Source organism: Furipterus horrens, unplaced genomic scaffold (genome assembly GCF_987537825.1).
Source record: "Furipterus horrens unplaced genomic scaffold, mFurHor1.1.pri manual_scaffold_2, whole genome shotgun sequence".
Classification (NCBI taxonomy): Eukaryota; Metazoa; Chordata; class Mammalia; order Chiroptera; family Furipteridae; genus Furipterus; species Furipterus horrens.
Window position 1 is genome coordinate 140525311 of NW_028327172.1, and position 21138 is coordinate 140546448.

The 21138-nt window shown below is 44.3% G+C and overlaps 1 protein-coding gene across 1 annotated transcript in view; it reads right to left on the reverse strand.

Annotated features, from left to right (window-relative positions):
- Positions 1 to 21138, reverse strand: part of FRMD4A (FERM domain containing 4A) — a 212186-nt gene that overhangs the window by 130153 nt on the left and 60895 nt on the right. Inside the window, exons 4-5 of the mRNA XM_090266546.1 lie at positions 10859 to 10951; positions 368 to 452 (exon numbers count right to left, since the gene is read on the reverse strand). Of these exons, the coding sequence (XP_090122672.1) occupies positions 368 to 452; positions 10859 to 10951 (178 nt within the window). The remainder of the gene's footprint in view (positions 1 to 367; positions 453 to 10858; positions 10952 to 21138) is intronic.

Here is a 21138-nt window from a genome sequence, read left to right on the forward strand (position 1 = left end):
GCTGAGATATAGATGCATTTGGTTACAAAAAGTTCACTCATACTGGTGAGACCTAAGCTGACTAGCCCATTTGTCATACTTGCCTAGGTTTCCTCTTGTCTCGGTTGCCAGGTTAAGGAGACCCCTAAGATCAGGATAAGGAACACCTCAAGGAGCCCAAAACACAGTGACGGGATCAGAAGGAGTCATGTTATTAAATTGGTAGCTCCAGTTTCATGGAGTTCTCATTTATTTACAGTAATTAATTTATAAGTTACTCCTACTAATCAACAAAATCGCATTAGAAGCAGCAACTTGGGATTTCCAGCATCAAATGATATTTCCAGATTTCAATGGGAAACTCTGAACAGGAAGAAAAAGTTCTTACCTTGTAGATACAGGACTTAGCGTTCAGAAAGAAGAGCTCGATGGTAGCATTATCCTTTAGGTATGAAATGCTTTCTATGTAGAACCTGGAAGACAGAAACTGCGGATGAATCACAGAAGTGCTGATCAAGCGGATAATCTACCCTATAGGATTTGACGTGAGGACTTGCACTCCCTATCCTAAATGAACAAAAGAAAAAGGCATCTTCTATTATTTTCACATGATTCCTTTTTGAGAGAAAACAGTGTTTTTCAAGTCCATTTAGAGTGGGTTAAGAGCGTCATGCTTGATAGCCCTTATCGTGGCAAAGAATGGGACCTGCCATCCACTCCTTAGAGTGGACCTAAACTTGACCGTTTATTCTCTGCTTTCACCTGCTTTTCTTTTTAAAAATATTGTTTTTAATATATTACTTTTTATCCTAATCATTGTTGAGCTGGATTTTTAAGATAGTTTCTTCTGCTAAATCAAATCAGGGGGCCATATTTCTCTCAGAAACAGTTATGACCTATCTTCCCGAAGGTGGTTTGATTTCTGCACATCCAGGGGGTTGTGAAAGTGTAACACTGAAATACTAATGCATATTAAGCCAAAGGAGAGTTTAACTTTTATGCAGATGGAGCATACAGATTTTTCAAGATGAAACAGGATGAAGTTATTTAAGTCCACAATAAATGTGCCTTTACACATCTTCTGTGGAGTTTATAAAATTCTGAATCAGTTAAAGTTCTTGTACTTGTCTGAGGATCCGCTGCACTACTAGGGAATAGGAATTGGGATGAGAGAAGGAAGAGATGATTGCGACACTGAGCCTTGGAGGGGACAGGGCTCTGAGTGGGCGGGACAGCTCTTGGAGGGCACTGGACACCTGCCTCCCTCATAGAAACTCGGGACAGCAAGAGGGGCTGAACATGAAAAAAGAAACATGTGGTATAATGTTCTAGAACAAGGTGATGGAAAGAATCCTGGGGAGGAAGGCAAGAGGCCAGTGATCTGGTCCCAGCTCTGTGACATGTAGGGTAAGTCACATAATTTCTCTGGGCTTGTTTCCCAGATTGTAAGAGAAGACAGCAGGACTCAGTCAGTGGCTCTACAGCTAAGAAGTGGACTGCTTTCAAGTACTGGAAACTGATTCAGGTTAAAACAACAATGACAACAGCAAAAATAATAAACCAACATTGTGTGAGGCAAACACAACATGTCCATATGCTAGGTCAAGTCCACGGCACACCAGTAAGCAACCTTTTGTCCACAGACTAAGTAAGTAATGTGTCCTGTCATTTTTCAAATGTGTGCAGAGGCTGTTGTGATTAACACAATACAAATTCATTCAAATGTGTGAATCCAAAGTAGCTTCAGGTATTAGCAGATCATTTCAATCAACAGATAACCAGTGCAATTACCATGTGAGAGTCTACAGAATTTTTGGAAATTACATTACGGCACTCATTCTCGCAAAGCCTGGAAATGAGAAGGTTGGCTGATCTCTATTACAGCCCCCCCACCCCCCGTCAAAAAACAAAACAAAACGAAAAAACCACAAATAAATAAATAAAGCATCTGCCTCCTGGAGCAAGCACTTCAGGACCCAGGACACGTATGCCTCCACAGAGTCTGCAGTGGTCTCAGAGGGACTGCGAAGCTGTAGGTAACTCAGTTCTCTAACAGTGGCGACTTGCAATGCACTAGCAAGTTCTACATCTCAAAGCAAGGTAAGGTAAATTTAATGTAATTAAAATCTACATCCAGTGTACAGGGCTTCTGGAGAGGGGTAGTCAGAATAGCAAAATAGACAAGGAAAGAAGGAAGAAAAGGAGGAAAGAAGGGAGGCAGGGTGGGAGGGAGGGAGGAGGAAACTCAGGAAATTAAAGGGAAAGGAAGAAAGGAGGAGGGGGAGGGATGAGAGGAGAGGGGAGGGGAGGGTGCCAGACCCTTGGATCGCACTCTAGGTGGTGCAGAATGCCAGTTCAGCTGGGCGACTTTCAGGGGTGGCCTATTACAGATGAAACTTGTTTTGTGCCTTTGTTCAAGCCATTCCTCTCACCCACCCCCCTAAAACAACCCTCCACACCCCAACTCACTCCTGCTCCCTTCAGCTCTTGCTCAGGATCAGCCCACATTTGATCTGATTCCAGTGACTCGCCCACAGAAGAGCTCCTCCTGGCCACCGTGCCGTGCTCTGCCTGCTGTGCTGCCTCACAGTCCTGTAACTTCCTGTTCCCTGGGACGCCTCACTAGGCTGCTGCCGCTACCTCCTTGTAATACGTAATGTCCCTCCAGCACGACCACAGCGGCTGGCATGAACCTGAGCTTACCACATCTCTGTGAAGGAAATGGGTGCTCTACTGTTCTCTCCACTCACCGTTGGTGGAAGTTCTTACGGGACAGTGAAATGGGCAACGAAGGCAATGCAGGAGGAAGGAGAAACACATGAGGTCCCAGGTGTCCCGGAGTTCTAGCTTAGGGAGCTTTACATTCCACCTCCAGCCCTGGCCCCCTGCCCCTACCCTCACTGCTAACACGGAAAGTGGTTCAAGCACAGCGGCTGCTCGCCTTGACACCTAACACCAGAACAACCGCAGAGGCTCCTTGAGCAACAATAATCTGGACTCTAAACCTGTTGGGTCTAAAGTAACTTCATTTTCAAAGCAACGCCTTATGTCTTCATCGCATGTTTTGTAATTCTCAGGAATGAGTGAAGACATGCCATCCCTCCAGCCCCTCTTTTCTCAATACCATATTAAGGAAACATAACTATTCCCCTTTTCAACTGTCTAATAATGGAAAACTGAAACGAGATGGCAAATTCTACTTTCTGGGAGGTGGGCAACAGCTTTCATTTCCATGGAGGTCTGTGTTGTCTGGCTGTCCAAGAGGCAGGAAGGTACAGGAAATAACAAGCATATTCTCAGAAGAAGAAGAAAAAAATCATCTCCTCTTGACAGAAACTGTAAAGCACTTTCCTGTTAACCTTTATCACCAAGAAACAGCCTGGAAAACGCTGTGTGTTCGAGGCCTGTGACATTAGTATCCTGTACCCTTGGACATGTAAGTCGTCCTGAGGTTTCCACCTGTGCTAGGGAACTGGTGAGTCACAACTGCCTAGAGGAATGCAGCCTCGGTCACCTTGGTCCACACGCCAAGGCCCTGCGCCCCGGGAGGAGCAGCTCCCGGGGAAATGGGAAATACTGGTGGTTTCGGTTCAAAGTCAAGATTTTCAATTTCCTTCTTTTTTTATAACCATCCTTTTTTTTTTTCCCTCCTTTTTTCTTTTTTAATTTTCCTGAGAGCCTTGTCAAAGGTCCTTCTTTTCGACAGTAGGTGGCGATGTTGCATCTCTTTAACTACCTGTGTGTGGCTTCTTCAAACACCCAGTTCACAAAGAAAATTCTAGGTCCCTGGGTAAACCCAACAGGAGTGATTTGCAGATGCAGTGTGTCAGAATGGACTATTCCAAGCCTGGTTTTGCATTAACCATGGTCGGTAAGACACCTGGGGCCTCCCAGCATTAGCCAATTCCCAGCAGTAGTCAAGGACTCACCTGTGAGCATGACTTTCCTATGCAGACCCTCCTCCAATCCAGAGCCCACACACCCTTCACTGCTCTGCGGGGGCCCTCACACCCAGGGCCACTACCCACCTACCCTGATCGCCCCAGAGCCAGGGCGGAAAAACCTGGGACAGTGCCTCTGTCCCTAAGTCTTCAGAAATTATTCAAGGCAGCCAACCCTCACCCATTCCTTCCACAGAAAGAATACAGGCTCTTGCCCACGGTTCCCTGTCCTTCCTGTCCCTCTGCCTCCTGACAGAGCCTGGTGCACTTCCCCTCGCCTCCCACGGCCACAGCCCCACCTGACCTGGTGTACCCCCTCCTCTTGAGACCTACAGCTGTCTCCTGATCTGCTGGCCTCACTGTACCTGAATCAAAACAAAACCTACCCTTTAACAGGTTCTGCAGCAGATGTACCAGGACTGAATCTTACAGCTTCTTCTTTTTTAAAAAAAAATTATTTATTTATTTTTAGAGAAAAGGGAAGAGAGAAAGAGAGGGAGAGAAATATGAATGTGTGACTGGCTCTTGTGTGCCCCCAATTGGGGACCTGGCTCACAACCCAGGCATGTGCCAACTGGAAGTCGAACCAGCGACCCTTTGGTTTGCAGGTCGGCGCTCAATCCACTGAGCCACACCAGCCAGGGCTATGGCCTCTTTTTTAAGGCAAACTGAATGGTGTTGCAGGCCAAGGGCACACCTGGCCAAGAACATATTTTATCACACTGTCTGAAGTAGGAATAAGCATGTGCTATGTCATTATGTGTTTGCATACATTGAATACTCAAGAGGCCCCGAAGCCTTTAACTGGTGGAAGTCTCAGACGGCAGCAGACTGAACACCCTCCAGCCAAATGACATCAGCCAGGCTCCCTCCTCTGGCCCCTCCTTGCTCCTCTTCCCTCTCATACCCACCCCTTGGCACTTGGGAATCACTGACTATTTACAGCAAGTGTTAATTAAATGGACCAGCGATTTCATTTTGTAATAAACAGAAATATCACATTTGGAATGCTGACTTTTGGTAACAAAAAGGAGTGATCCTAATGAGAAGGATAATTGAGACTGCTGTGAGCTTCTGCGGCCAAATCTCTGATGATTAGAACTAAAATCTTAACTGGGACACCCAGTGGAGATCTAGCATGCTCTGCTTAGCAGACACCGCACTTTAGACCGATGCCATCGCTGTCCCTGTGAGGGGCAGGAAATAGCAACTGGGGTCTCCCCAGGCAGATCTTGAGTTGGCCATATATCCCCTTCCCCTGAATCCAAGCTTCCCCCTGCCTGTTCTCTGTTGCCCACTTCAGTTTGTTGTTTGTGAAAGTCTACGTTTGAGAAGACAGTTCTCATCTCTGTTTGTTTTCTTACAAACAGTGCAGATGACCAGAGCTCCAGGGACACTTGGGGGAGAATTAAAGGAACAGCTCAGCCACAGAGGAAGCATTCTGAGCACAGACTTGTGTCTATACAAAGAGAGAGAGACTTCCTTAGGTGGGTTGGTAAATGTTCCTTGAGCTTTTTTCCCTGACCTACTTCTCAAGCCTGCCTGGTGAACACTCTCAGAGGGTCATTGTTCTCCAGTTTGAGGAGCTTGCCACACAGCACTGACAAAGGTCTTTCACTGAATGGGACCTCAGTCCTACAGTGATCACTGCACTGCTTGTAAGGTATGTGTGTGATAGGTAAGGGGGTGGGGAAGATGAGGGTGGACAGGCATGCCGAAGTCCCAGCGCAGTGGCAGTGTGCCGAGGATATCCTCAGTGTGACAATGGGAGTCCAGGAAAATTATGAGTAGGGAACAGGTGAAATTTCTGAAAAGATGCTTCATGGCAACATCTAGGAGAGAATGCAAGGGGTAAAGACCAGAAGCAGAGATGAGCACAGAGATTTCTGAACCAGGAGAGATTTGTGAAGGTCCTACTTACAGCCAGGGGGTGTGCGTGGAGAGTAAGGTATGGATCTAACAGCTAGTTAGGACGCAGACATCACAGGAAGTAGTGACCGAGGGTAGAGAAGGTAGCAGGTGACATCAAGGTTGACGCCCAAGATACTGGTTTGGGGGGCTGGATGAGTGGTGGTGCCAATAACAGGCGAAGAGGGACCACAGAAAGAAGGGTACGTTTGGGGGCAGAAAGCTGACATCATTTGATTCAGGCAGAAGAGGGCAAAGAAGCGCCTGTGGAATCTGGGGTCTAGAGACCTCCACTGACCATGGGGTGGTGGGACCAAAAGCTAGTCCGTCACAAAGTGTGGATTCTGTGGGATGAGCGAAGGGAGGCAGCAAGTGTAGACCCATCTTCTGTACCTTTGCTGTGACCTGAAGGGGAAGCTGGAGGAGGATGCGAGTGGGAAGGTGTTTTTTTCTGTTAGGGTGGGAGCGAGGTGGTCATGTGGGGAAGGGATCCATGGAGAAGCAGCTGCTTCAGACAGAGGAAAGGAGAGGAGACGGAGGGGGCAAGAGGCTGGAACTGGAGGTCCCGTGGACCTGCCCGCCTGGGATGAAGGGACAACGGCCACTCCTCTCTGTGTGCGCGCGCAGTGGGTGGGTAAGGAGGCCACAAAGATGAGGTGGACACAATTAACCTTGTGGGTAAGGACATGGAAGGCTGATGGAGCTCACTGGCGTTGCCTTTCGTTTCCTTTGCAAGACCACAAGCAATGTTACCTTCTCAGAGCAAAGGAGGTGAGCACCAGTTGGGGGGTCCACAGCCAGAGGGAAGGAGAGCCCCTGTGGGCAAGCACAGGCCGAGCCGGTGCACAACGGATGACCTTTGTGGGACCGGTCACAGTCAGCCTCGCACTGACATGCAGTGACTTCACTCCCCGCCCCGCCACCACATGCAGCAGCTCAGGGGCAGACATAAAGGAAGTGTGTGATGGATTGATCCAACCCTACCGCAATGTGTGTGTGTGTGTACACATGCATTTACACATGTGTACAGACATGTATGTAATGTGCCAAGCAGCAAGAGAAGGTAAGGTCCAGGGTGGCAGAGTGGTTGCAAGGGTGCACAGCAGGGCTTGGGCAGAATTGGCAAAGAGTTACTGCTGCTAGGACCTTAGAAGCCAGGGGAAATGCAGATACACGCCCCCTTTACTCGATGTGGCATTTCTGACAGGCTGCCAAGCTCTGTGACTGCAGGTCTGCCCTTCAGGGCTGCTCTGCCAACGGTGTCTGAGTCGGCAGTGCTGGACAGGAACTACAGGCCTGGGAGCGCCACTCACCCAGGGCTGACATGGCCAAGTGGGGGGTGTGAGATGAGCCAAGGTCATGGATCTTGACTCATGTGCCTCTGGCCCTCCCTGCAAAGGGAGCAACCGTGGCATCTCTGATAAACATCTGTAGTGTCGCTTTTCACTTATGAGGCAGGCAGCATGGTGAATGGGGCAGGGCCTGAGTTGTGGAGTCAGCTCTAACTGAAGAGATGCCATAACTTACTAGGCCTGCTGCAGGAAGAATTGAACTGACACTCCTGGGCACCCATCTCCTATCTTTCATTAGGAATAATAAATAATTCCTGCTTCAAGGGGCTGTTGTGAAGATTAACAATCATCCTGAAAAACAGACAGTTCCCTTCTCTCTGACCTTTTTCCTTTTTAGGTAATTAGTAAGACCCAGAAGCCATTGCAATCATTCCTGGTGATTTGACTGATGAGTTGCAGGGAGCGGGTCCCTTTTGGGCTATATTTTGGGATTTTGGGTCCATGAAGGTGGGTTCTTAGGCCTCTGTCCTGCCGTTTTCAGTATGTCCTGTAGTGTCCCATGGCTTGAGGCCCTCCGGGGAAGAAAGGCTCATTAAAAAGATGTACTCTCACTCGGAGGCTGAAGCAGACTTCTCTTGAGTTTAAATCCACGTGATTTAATATACCTGGGTCCTATTTTTCCTATTTGGTTGAATGGAGGCAGTAATTCTGCCCTTACTCTTGCAGATGTTTTGTTTCTGAGTATGCTTTACAGAGGAAGAATATATAAAATGGCAAATAACAAATCATGCTGGGACGGCAGCCCAAACTTAGATCCTCAGTGACACAGGGTTAATATTGCCACTCGATGAATTCCTAAAACCTGGCTTTAGGGTGGTCGATACTGCCTACGGTCTGTTTTCCCAGGTGGTTTTATTCCACTTTTCTTTTCCACAAAGGCTAACTGTACACATGTTAGACAAATGTAATACATAGATGTTTAAACAAAGGCAGAAAGGCTATCAGGGACTAGAGAGTCGCGCTGCTTCCAGGTGCACGTGTGTGACAGATGCTCCTGTTAGAAAGGTCAGTGTCCCTGCTTAGCGACAGTGCTCAGCTGGACGGAAAACCTTGTTTGGACTCAAGCATATTCCAGGTCTGGGTCTTTTAGGAAAACAATATATCCTACCACTCCTCTGGAGAAAAGGGCCTTGGGCATCCCTAGAAAGGCAGCAAGTTGTAAGTTGGGGATTCTGCCCAGGCTGAACACCAAAGTCAAAATGCAGAGTTCACCTCCATGGGAGAATCTGCCTCCTCTCTTGGAGAAAACAAACTACTGGCATTTCCTTCCTACACTGCTCAGCCAACTGGAAAGTGTGGACCCTGGGTTGTGGGGTTTCTGGAAGCCAGGGTCCTCTGGGGCCAGTACCCAGGTGGCACCCACCCTGGAAGGCAGTTGCAGTAGATTAAGTGACAGAAGATAAGGAGAGGGGAGGGCAGAGCAGACAGAGATTTTGGCAGTGGCGGCTGAGAACTAATGCACATAAGGATTTGAGGAAGAAGAAAGACATCAAGACCGAGAGCCTAGATGGCTGAGTTGATAATGATGTCACAGATTTGAAGGGACCACAGAAGATTTGGGGAGGTGGGAGTGGGTGGGAAGACAATGAATTTGGCTTTGGACCTACTGAGTTTGAAGTTCTCAGGTGGCCAAGAGGTAACTGGAAATAGGAATATAAGGCTCTCCGGAAAGATCTGCTTTTGTGAAGAGCTGGAGAGGGAGCTCTGCCTGTGGTCACACTGTTCAAAGTCTGCCCCTAAATATGTATTTGGAGAGTTTTTCCTAAGGAGTGTTGCCTGCTGTGGCCAACCAGGAAAGCGAGAGGCCATGGCAGAAGCACCGGTGGGTCTTCATTCACCCAATCCCGATTCTCTCTGTTGTCAACGCTGGTTCTGCCCCTGCAGCTTCCTCGGTGTGTCTGCTTTCACAGAGAGAAGTCAGCGTGGAGCAACTGGGAACCACCTGCATATTCTCAGGGACAAAGACCTCAACTGGCAACCTCATGGTGCCCCATGCTCTCCTCTAAGGCTCACTCCCCCAACCCACAAGTAACTTGGCTCATCAGACACCTGAAAAAAAGACCTGACATACAAGCAGCCCAGTATTTTCTTTTCTTGGTGAATGATGTTGAAAAGCCCCAGGAAGGAGGAAACAGCCTAATGTACGCATGGCAAGTGTGCTCAGCCACCTTCCATTACAGGTTACTCTTTGCTTTATAACATCACTTTCCCATTTATCTGAGAAAATGCAGACACCATTCAAGAGAACACATTGAAATCATGCTCAACAGTAATAAACATGGCTAAGATTGGCTTTGATATATTCCCAGGCCTGCCGTTTCTATCCACAGCATTTGCCCTGGCTGGGTGGCTCAGTTGGCTGGGGCATCATCCCATACACCAAAAGGTTGTGGGTTAAGATTCCTGGCCAGGGCACGTACCTAGGTTGCAGGTTCAATTCCTGGTCACGGCGCATATGGGAGGCAGCCAATCGATGTTTCTCTCTCACATCAATGTTCCTCTCTCTCTTCCTTCTGCCCCCTTCCTTTCTTAAGATCAATAAACATATCCTCCAGTAAGAATTTAAAAAAAAAAATAAAGTCATTAAATGCAAGTTTGAGTTTACTCCACCAGCTGTGTAAAGATACACACTCCTGACTGTTATATGAGGCCCTTAACTCTGGTTTTAGGCCCTTCTAATGATGCCTCTGGTGGTATCAGGATGGCTACGTCCCAAACTGCACTCCTGGCCATGCTCTTTAAGAACTGAATTGAAAATCAATGCCCTCCTCTCAAACTTCTGTCACATATTTTAAAAGAGTTGGGTCCATGTATTGCGTGGAAGGGCCAGTGTCCTCTGGGAGACCAAGGCACTCAAGCTAAATGTCTCTGCAACTGTGTTTCAATGAAGGTTCTGAACAGAAACCTTATAAAGCTGGAGGGTTCTGGCTCCACCGACTGGGGCTCAGATTCTAGTTTGACTACAATTTGTACTTTTCCCCAGAACACACAGCCCTCTGCAAACCAATGTGGTAAGTCTGGTTGGCTTCCTAAGATTATTGCAAATATTAACTACAAGAAGCAAATCCAATTTTCTGCAGTCACAAAATAAAATGTCCACTATTTCTGACGTCATATCGTATCATATCATATCATATCATATCATATCATATCATATCATATCATATCCTCTGTTACCAGAGAATGCATTGATCTGTGTTTTACTGCTGGGGTTCAACTACTCCTTTTTGGGATAAAGTGGCAAGTTCCAAGAAGCCAAGTGGCACTTGTGATAGAAAAAAAGAGTATACAAGCTTCTGTTATGTAGTTTCAAAAGGCCACCAAAACAGAAACTAAGAATTTGTGTTATTGTAAGAGACTCAGTTTAGTTTGAGATATATGCGCCCCAAAAGTTTTAAAAAAGGACTTGTTTCTTTATTCCACATAAGCACCCTATACAAGAGCACCAACACATGTGTCTGTGCACACATACGGACATGCCTTACACACTTACATTCTATGTTTATATCTACAGGAAATGTAGCTCTGCCATGACCTCTATTCATGGTAATGAACCAAGACAAACCTAATTTTCCTTTCTTTTGATCATTATACCCACCCAGACTTTTCTGACAAAGAAAAAGAAAAGAAAAAAAAAAAAAGAAAAGAAGCAAAAGGGTGGATACCAGGTGCACATACCTGACACAGAAGTATAAAACCACTGGTCCTGACTTTTTGGGAAAGTCATGTTCCAATACTCTTCGATCTAGCTGAAGCCAGTTTAAGTGTCCCCTGAGGAAAATAGAGACAAATTGATTAGGGCTTTAGATTTTGCAGAAGTTTCTTGTGACAAAGGTCTATGTGCAGCAGAATGGGCTGGATCGCAGTTAAATGTGGACCTTTGCCTCACTCTTATGTTTCCAGTACTTGAAGAACCCAGAGAAGTATGTAGGGAACAGAGCATGAGCAGGAGATACCGTGTGATGCGAGGCAGGAGGGTGATGCTCAGAGCCAGGGGTTAGAGACCTGCTGTCCGCTTCCTAAACGGCACTAAAATGAACGTGTGACCATGCTCTCTCGTCCCGAATTCCCTTCCCACCAAGGCATGGGCTGCCTTTCTTCCTGAAGGACTCAAAACACTCTTCAGAAACATGATATCAACCTTCACAACATTTTGCTGGAAGCAGACAGGTTGAAAAGCCAGTAACAGTCAGTTTCTTAAAGAATTAAACTTACATCTACCATATGACCTAGCCATGCTTCTCCTACGTGTTTACCCAAGAGAAAGGAAAGCACACACCCAGGCCATGAAAAGACTTTCACACACAGATGTTCAGAAATACATTATTTTTCATACAAATTATGATATAAGTATATAATGGAATATTATGCAGCAACAAAGGCAACGCACTATTAATATACAGAGTAACATCAATGAATCTCAAGATAATTATGCTGAGTAAAAGCAGCCAGACAAAAAAGAAAGAGTACAAATTGTATGATTCCATTTAGATGAAACTCTAGAAAGTGCAAATTAATCTACAGTGACAGAAAGCAGACTGGTGGTTGCCTGCGATGCAGGGAGGTTACAGGGAAAGATTACAGGGGGTAGGAGAGTAAAGAAAATTTTGGAAGAGTGATGGATTATGTTCATTATATCTTCATGATGGGGATAGTTTATTTGTGCTTACATGTGTCAAAAGTTACCAACTTGTGCACTTTCATGTGTGTCATTTATTGTATGTCAGTTATACCTCATTAAAGCTATTTGAAACAGTGGACCACAGAGACACTTGATATACAAATGGAGCAACTTGTGCATTCCTTTCTTCCTCCCCTCCTTCACCTCTTCTTCAATTTCATAAATGTCAACTGACCACTGTCTCTGATAAAGGGTACTTTAAGTAGTACCTTTTGCACATGCGCGTGTACACAAACACACACATACACACACACACACACACACCCTCTCTCTCTTAAGCACACATCTGCGGCCTAGGGCTGATGTTTGATTCTACTTCTTTTTCCTTCTTTTGTGAATTTCCATCTGGAAGTAAATTTTTTCTATAAACTTTATTTTCATTTTTCGTTACTCTTCTCTGGACATAGTAAGGGTGAAAAATAACAGGAAAAACAGGGTTTTTTAATGTAAAATGACTGGACCAACTTTCTCCAGAAATGTGGGATAGATTCCCAGCCAAGTAGAACACAGACCTGGAAAGAAAAGGCTTGCGGTGCCAACTTCGTTTCTGGTCATTTAGAAAATGCTGACCTCTCTGCCTTAGCTCATGTTGTTCCCTCTGCCTAGAATGCTCTTCCTCTCCTTCAACAACCCATACTTCAAGAGCCAGCTCTTGTATGCCTCCTCAAGAAAGCCTTCCCTGATGCACCTTCCCCACAACACACCCAGCCTGGGGGTGGACTCTCAGCACCCAACCTGGGCACACCGCTGCTGCTGCTGCTGCTGCTGCTGCTGCTGCACTTCCCGCAGTCCACAGAACTTCCTCTGCGATGCCTTTTATTCCCCTACAGACTTGTTACAGCTGAAAAACACAGCGAGATCTACCTCGTAAAATAAAAGTGTGTGTTTTTGATCAACTAGAAGGTGTTAAGACAAATGTGAGACCTAATTATTGGTGGTAAGAAGCTCCAGCCACTCCTTTCCTGCCTCTGAAAACGTCCCAAATCTCCCAGGATCTTCTTCGTATGCTCAGCCTCCTTGCACACATGCCATATGCATGCTCTGCGTGACGACTTTGATCATGCTGCTGCTCCTAATTGGAACAGGCTCTCCATACTCTTTATCTGAACGCTAGCCATTGTTTGAGGTTGAGTTCAGGGCAGTCTTTTAGTGAAGTCTCCCTTGATTGTCTAAGTCTGGGCTTTCTTTCAGACTCCTCCAGAGCTTCTGGTTTGTGTCATCTGCAAGGCATTTATAGTGCAGTCGTGTACATTTAGTTATTTAAAAAAAATATGACCTGTCTCTCTGACAAAGTTGTAAGTTTTCAACATCACACAAAAAAAACCTCATCCCAGAACCAAGCACAAGACCTGGCAAATACTAGGGGCTCAAAAACCTTTGTTCATTGGATGACAACTTCCAAAAGCAACTGATCTGTGCCCAGATTTTAGTTTATAAAGGTAACTGAGTGACCACATGGAGAGATCAATGTTATGGAAATTAAAACTGAATGTTATTCATAGTTCCTCTAGAAATGAGAGGCACACCATGCCCCGCAGGGCCACAGGGGAAGCACCAGTGCCAGTCAGGAGGCAGAAAAGGGATAAGGAGGCATGGGTTTTTACTGGGGTTTCCAGGGGAAAGACAAGGCAGGGCAGGGGAAACAGCTTAGGCGTGTGAGGGCTGTCCCCAGCTGTCTGGTGCTGGGCCCTTAGGACGGGGATCTGCTTGGCGTGGTGCGTGAGCTTTAGATAAAGGGCGTGGTGCAGAGAATGGGCCCTGGACAGCAGGAGATGTAAACAGCTGTAGCTGTTAGTTTGCCTCCGTCATTAATGGATGTCGAATAAATACAGGCTAAGAAAACTCAGGGAAGCAATCCATCCAATGACCATGTGTATTTAAATTTATTCGTTTGCCTTACAATAATTCTTGATAAACAGTGTGGCGGAAATGACCTCTGCATAATCCTTGAGAGATAATCCTCACCCCATCCCAGTGGCACATTACTGACCCTGCAGACTGATGGGATTTCTACTTGGTCTCTGATGGACATAGTTCATTTGCGGACGAATTTCAAAGTGGGGACATTTCGCATGAAGAGACCCGGAGATAGGTGCCACTTGGTCACACTCTGCTGGGTGTGTTCACAACCCATTCTTCCTCTGTATTAACAGAGGACAAAAAAGGGGGGACTCACTCTCTGGATGACTTCACTCCCCACATTAAATTTTTGAAAGGATGATATTTTAGCAATGAACTTATTTAACTGGAAATTCCTTTGTCCCCAGCCATATATTAATTTAGCATTTGTCAAGCAATGAACTGACTAGAAAGTGAGAAAAAGGTCAGGAAGCAGAGTGAACAGGGAGGCTGGAATCACCCTTACAGTCTTTAAGGAAAAATAAATTTCCTTTCTCCGCTCCCCTGTTGGAACTCCTCAACCCCAGTTTGGTAAGGGGTTGGCATGATGTGAATACGTGCCGGGTTCTGATGTCCATGGAGAGGTGGGCTCCCTACATTTGGGGTGCTGGGACCCTCAGACAAAAATCTTTTCACTGAAGGGACACGTGACTCATCCAAGATCCCTTATGATAACTGCTCAATATTTGGGCAAAAGCCAAGAGATGGGTTAAAAGCAAACTGGAAACCCTGGCTCTGAAACCATCCCCTCTGGCTGCAATAGGACTTGTTAAAATATTTTCTGTTCATTGTATTTCTTACATCCAGCGGTATCAAGAATTCCTCACTTTCCAGGACTTTTGCTTTCCTATGTGACACCTCACAGTCCCGACATCAAGCTACTGCCTCGAAAAAAAAATTTTTTTAAGTTTAAATCAGGGTGGACCAGCGAGCAAGGAGGTAAAAGAATCATAGAAGCATTTTCTCAATACAGTGTAACTAAGTAAGAGATGCCTGATAGGTTGATTTTCATTATTCTCATTGATTTTTCATTTGAGAATGCACATCAGTGCATTAGCTAATAACAAAACACAAAAATAAAAAGTGCCCCAGCAGACATTCAGTATTTTTTTATTGCTTGACTGATAACTATCTTTAAAACTGCACAAGATAACACTCATTTGGTTTATGGTAGCAATAGGTCAAACTGTTGGGTCAGTAATAAATACGCAATTGCTTCCGGGCAACAGAAATTGGATGCATTTATTTAATGGATTGCTTTTAGCTTCTACATATAATACAAATAGATTTCTGGCTCAAGTGTTGGCACCTTCAATAGAGATGGCCTTAAGGAGAGCTTTGTTTATAGAGTTACTGGAGGGTGGAGGTGTATAATAAGACTATCTGAACTGATCATTCCTGGACCCCAGGGAAGAATGATACTCTATGACTTTTAGAGGTTTTCATTGTAGATGGCTGACTTCCTATGGAATGAGTGTCTATGGAAAGCCAAAGGAAGAGTATGAAATTCTTACAGATGTCCCTAGATGAAGGGGGTCGGTGAAACAATATTTAGTATTTAGTGTCCTGACTCAGAAATACATGTGCTCATCAAGGACAGCTAAAGGGTACGGATTTAGCTAGAAACCCTCAGTGATCTTGCAGTGTTTGAGTGTGAGTGTGTGTGTGTGTGTGTGTGTGTGTGTGTGTGTGTGTGAGAGAGAGAGAGAGAGAGAGAGAGAGAGAGAGAGAGAGAGAGAGAGAGAGAGAGAGAGACTGCACCTGCACCAGAGACAGACAACCACAAAAAAGATTAATGATAATGATAAGGAGTGTATTGGGAAGACCAGATCACTAAAACACGGGCTTATTTTGTCCCCCTGATTTTATGGCCTCAAATTTTTTTAATCCTCACCAGGGGATATGTTTATTAATTTTAGAGAGAAGGGAAAAGTTAGGAGAAAGAGGGGAAGGGAGAGGGAAGGAAGGAGGGGAGGTGTGGAGAGAGAGAAAGAGAGAGAGAGAGATGGCAGAAACATCAGCTGCCTCCCGTATGCACCCTGACTGGGGATCGAATTTGCAACCTATGTATGTGCCCTGACTGGGAATCGAGCCCTCAGCCTTTTGGTATATGGGATAATGATCCAACTAACTGAGCCACCCAGCCAGGGTTATGGCTTTAATTTTTTAATTATGGAGGCTTTGTCTGTTCCACATCTTCTTTTATAGCACCTCTGATACTGTATCTTATTTACCTGCTAAATTGAAAATACAAGTCATACAAAGGGTCAAGAAGTCTAGTTATTTCTGGTGCTGAACAGTGGATGTTAAACATTGGCTAAGGAACCAACATGTCAGCTTCAGATATGCCCACAGATCAACAGTATTGTCAGAACGGGGCGGTCATCCATGTATAGACACCACTCCCACCCTATGTAAAAGAAAGGACAGGGAGTCTCCATATTCAGTGAGAATTCACTCTGCTCCCCCTCCTCCAGGATCCAAGCTCCACCGTATCCCTTTCATTGGGAATAGCCTGGACCCCTAAGGTCTCCTCAGATCACCCCATTCTTTTTTTTATTTATCTTACCTACACCTAGAAGGAGTTCTGTGAAAGCCCTTCTGTGGTCACTAAATACAAGGTATAGCTGTTTGCTATACATCTGCCAGCCTCCAAGGTGGCAATGAACATGGAGTGCCATGTTCCCAGAAGCAGCTCTTACAAACCAGGCCCAGAGGTTGTAGCCTGACTTCTCCTCAGTCTCACGGTTCAGGGCATTTAATGAATGGAAATTCCAAACCTATTTCTAAATATTAAATTGCTTTCCCAGAGCGACATCATGTTGTTGTTTCTTCCATGATTGGAAAACTGCTTTTCTACTTTATTTGTTTATTTATTTATTTTGACTATTACAAATAAATTCATCATGAACATTTCCACATAAAAGTCTCTTTGTGGGTATATGTTTGCATTTCTCTTGGATAAAGAGCGAGTGGTGGAATTGCTGGGTTTTAGGATAAGTATATCAGTAAATCTGTAAGAAATTGGCATAGTTTTTCAAAGTGGCTGCACTGTTTTACATTCTTGCCAGCAATATATGGAAGTTTCCAAGTCTCTATTAATTTCCTCCGTTAATTTACTTTGATTTTAATTTGCTCTTCTATTTCTAGCTTCTTAAGGCAGAAAATTAAATACTTGGTTTTAGATTTTCTTTTCTTGTGCAATTGCAGTTATAAATTTCCATGCAAGCATTGTTTTAGCTACAACCTGCATATTTTGACAATTGTGTCTTTATTACCTTTCAGTTAAAAGTATTCCCCTCTTTTTCTTATGGTTTCTTCCTTGTCCCATGTGTTATTTAGAAATGTGTTTTTAAGTTTTCAAATAATTTATATTTTTCTAGTTGTCTTATTGTTATTGATTTCCAAATTTAATTCTATTGTGATTAGAGAATATACTCTGTAAGATTTCAATCTTTTGAAATCAAGAGAAACTTGTTTTATGTACTTTTTTTATTTTTAACTGTAGATAAGCTCGAGACTGGGAGTGCTCATCACCTGGACCCTGTTTAGATGGCTCAGTCAGTGCCAGTCATGGTTCTGGTGAAGGGGGATCAAGGACTCAAGGACGCTGCCGAGCAAGGATGTGCCCCTTGTCCCGGCATTGGGTCTACAGACCCAATTAATTAAGGACACACTGGGCCTTAATTATGTGAACAAATCAGACTCTCCCAACAGTATTAATCAATAATTCAATTAATTAAAGCATTGCATGTTGATTTTTAAAAAATCCTTAATTGGTTCTTAAACTTGGATTCTGGATTCAGAGTGTCTGTAAACCCCCTAAAATTTTAGCATGAATTATTTTATGTGTAAACTTTGTTGGAGGCAAGGGAATGTACTTTTTAAACAAATTTAAAAGGGGTCTGTGATTAAATAAGACGCTAAGAACTTCCTTAATTGGTAGGTGAAACTTTTTAATTGGTATGTGAAAATACGTTCTAACTGTACCTGGCTTTTATAATGTGCAGTGATTGCTGACCAGGTTTCTTATCTTTCTCCCTCAATTTTCCAAGTACTTCTTAAAGGTTTTTATTACATAGATACTCATTTACAGCATCTGACACACAATTCTCAAAATTTATGACAGGAGATTCAAATTAAAACTTAAATATATTATTATAATCATCACTTCAACTTGGGGTGTGTTTGAGTATTTCTGCTAAATAGTCCAAAAGTTGTTTAGTTATAGCTTTTGATGATGAGATTCTCTGTCAGCAATTTTCTTCTAATTTTAAAAATTAAAAACTTGGGTATTTACAAATGTCTAAACTCTCCAAACTGTACACATTCTTTTTATATCAATTATACCTCAATAACGCTGTTTTCTTCTTGAAAAAAAAAAAAGAAAGAAACCCAAATAGATAAGACAAAAATTATGATTGAGAATAGATCAGAGAATTAAATAAAGGGCTTTACTGATTTAAACTATACAATCAGAACCATGATCTCTGGAAAACAAAACAAAACAAAAAAAACACCCTACAATGTGGGTGTTAAAATAGCAATGGCAATATTTCAAAAATAAAATGTAGAACTAGCGTACTTTAGGGACGAATGGCAGTGCTTGCTAAGTGAACATCTCAGCCACACTATTCACACTGATGGGTAAACACTGGTGCTGAGCTGCTCTGGGTCGGCTCTCCCACTGTTAGGTTTCCAGAGTCTGGAATGGAGAGTCAATAACCTTGCAGGTCCCTACATGTGTCACAACTGGCCCCAAATATTCTAAATTTGAGTGAAATCAGCTTCTTTGGATCTAGAGGAAGGGAACAGAGGAAATTTACTCCAGTGTTCCCCTCTCTCTAGAACTGGGGTTTTCATACTTGAATGCATATTGAAAAAATCTTGCTGCTCAGACCACCCCCAGACCAATTAAATCACAATTCTGGGGGCAGGTCCCAGGCACCGACACTTTATAAAATGTCTTACATGACTCCAATGTGCAGCCATGGTTGAAAACCACAACTCTAGCAAAACATAAATAATTAGTTTAGGATCAAATTAATACAAGGCTCTTCCTTTGCTTCAGAATGTTTTAAAGGCAGCTAAAATGTCATCATTTGCTTGTATCACCATAATTCAGATCATGTACAGATAACCATCTGTATCTCTTTTTATTATGGCAGACTTATTCAAAATAAAAGGGGCTGCACGCTATTGAATCCTGGAACAGACAAGGCATTCATGGGAAAACTGGTGACATTGGAATGAAGTCTATAATTTAGTACCTGTATTATAGTAATGTTAACATAGTTTGTAAAATATCAACATTGGGGGAAGCTGGATGAAGGGTACATGGGAACTTTTTGTACTATCATTGCAATTCTTCTGTAAGTCGATTTCAAAATATAAAGTTTAAAAATTAAATTTCAAAAAGAGAAGGTGAAGTTAATAACACTGCTACATTAGGATTTGCTAGCAACACTAAATATCCGTGGGCATAAAGTCTTGCGTTATGGAATCAGACACTTTATTCAAAAATACAACTTATGGGGCAAGAGAAGCTTAGAGATATTTGCAATTTTTTGTCTGCCTTCTACTCTATATAGATTTTCCCCAGGCCCATCCAGATGCTACAAAATATCATCAACAGCAGTGAAAACTGAAAGACTAATGGGCAATGTATGACCAAAAGTCCTGTATTCTACTATGAGTCATACCACTTTTTGTAATGTCTTACACTTCTACAGCATTTTACAGTCTTTAACACTTTCCAAGTGTTAGTCTTGTTTGGTTTGCATGAGGAAATAGACGATACATAGGATACTCCATGGGCTGGAATAAAGGATGAAACTTCAACTGCATTTGATTATAAAATACAGTGTGGCACCTACAGAAATCACACACACACACATACACACTTCATGTCACGGTATAATGCATAATTTGAAAACACAGTTATTAAAAGATCTTATGTTAGTGTCTAGGGGCACACATTACAAGGCTAGTGCTTACTGACCTCATATGATCACCAGCCTAGACTAAGTCACACCCGCAGGCACAACTTTCTTCCTCCTCTTTTCTTCCCAAGAAAAGAAGAAAAGGTCAGATTATCAAGGAGGCCACCAGCCAACATCCTTTGGCCCCAGATGTTATTAGGCCATGACTTTGCCCTGAGTCATGGCTGTCCCCTTTGTTTCTGTCCCCTGTCCTTAATTTCCTGGGGGCCCCTGACACTCCCCATTTCCCCCATGAGTCAGGTTCACCTGCCAATTCTTTCTCAGGAACTGTCTGCCAGCTGCTGCTCTTTTCCACGGATCTGCTGGCCTCCGGCCACTCCTGCAGTTGCTGAAGAAACTCTCCCACCCAGACTCAGATGAAGAGGAAAGTGCAACTAAATCATGCCAGGAGATGGCTCACATCCTCTTCATCACCGCCCCCCACAGAGCCCTGTACTCCGCCAATGCCTCTCCAGGGTGTGGGACGCATTCCTCCAGCCTGGCCTCACACACACAGACGCTTTCTTGGCCACCTCAGGGAACCAGGACAGCTCAGACCAGAAAATACGGCACCACTCGACAGGATAAGAGGCCTGTGCCGCATGGCCCCACTTTCCTTTCTGTGATGTGGTTCCTGCTCTCCTCCAATCCAGGAGGAGAGTGACTTTCTACCTGGCAATCAACACCTGGCTGGTGCTATCAGGGCAGTGATTTGACTCATGCAGCAGGTGTATTCCTTCCTCGTTGGCCCAGGACAACACACCCACTCTTTGGTTCTTATGTATTCAAAAGGGAAGTCTAATTGGGACTCATGCAGAGGTCATGGGATTTTTGAGAGGAGTAACAGTGTTTGGGAAATGTGAACAATGGAATATGATTAACTGAAACATCTGGTTTTCTTCTAATTAGTGACTAATATATAAATAGCAATTTCAGGGGTCTACAGTGATTCTCAGGCGAAAGGGTAGAAACACTTGCACTGTCTCCGTGTATATTCTTCTTAAAGCGCTGGCTCCTTCCCTCCACAGCCCTTCATTCCCAGCCATGCTTACTTGGCTCTACCCACAGGCACAGCAGACCCTCCAGACCAGAGGCCACCTCTCCTGCCTGCCTTCTGGCGCAGTTCCCGACAGGCTCAGGGCAGGGGCTGACCTGGTTCTTCCTGGCTTTCTCAAGGAAGAGGGGACTGCTCCCACTGCCTGTTCCCTGATCACCCCACCATCTGAATTGTCACTAATTCAGAGGGTGATCATATGTTCCAGTTTGCCCAAGACAGTCCCAGTTTATACTGCCTTTTACTCCTAGGGTCTCAATTTGCAGTTTCCCAGGCTCAGTGTATGCAGGTGCAGACATATCTGATCATCTCTCTTACTCATGGATGTGGCTGCCTCTTACTT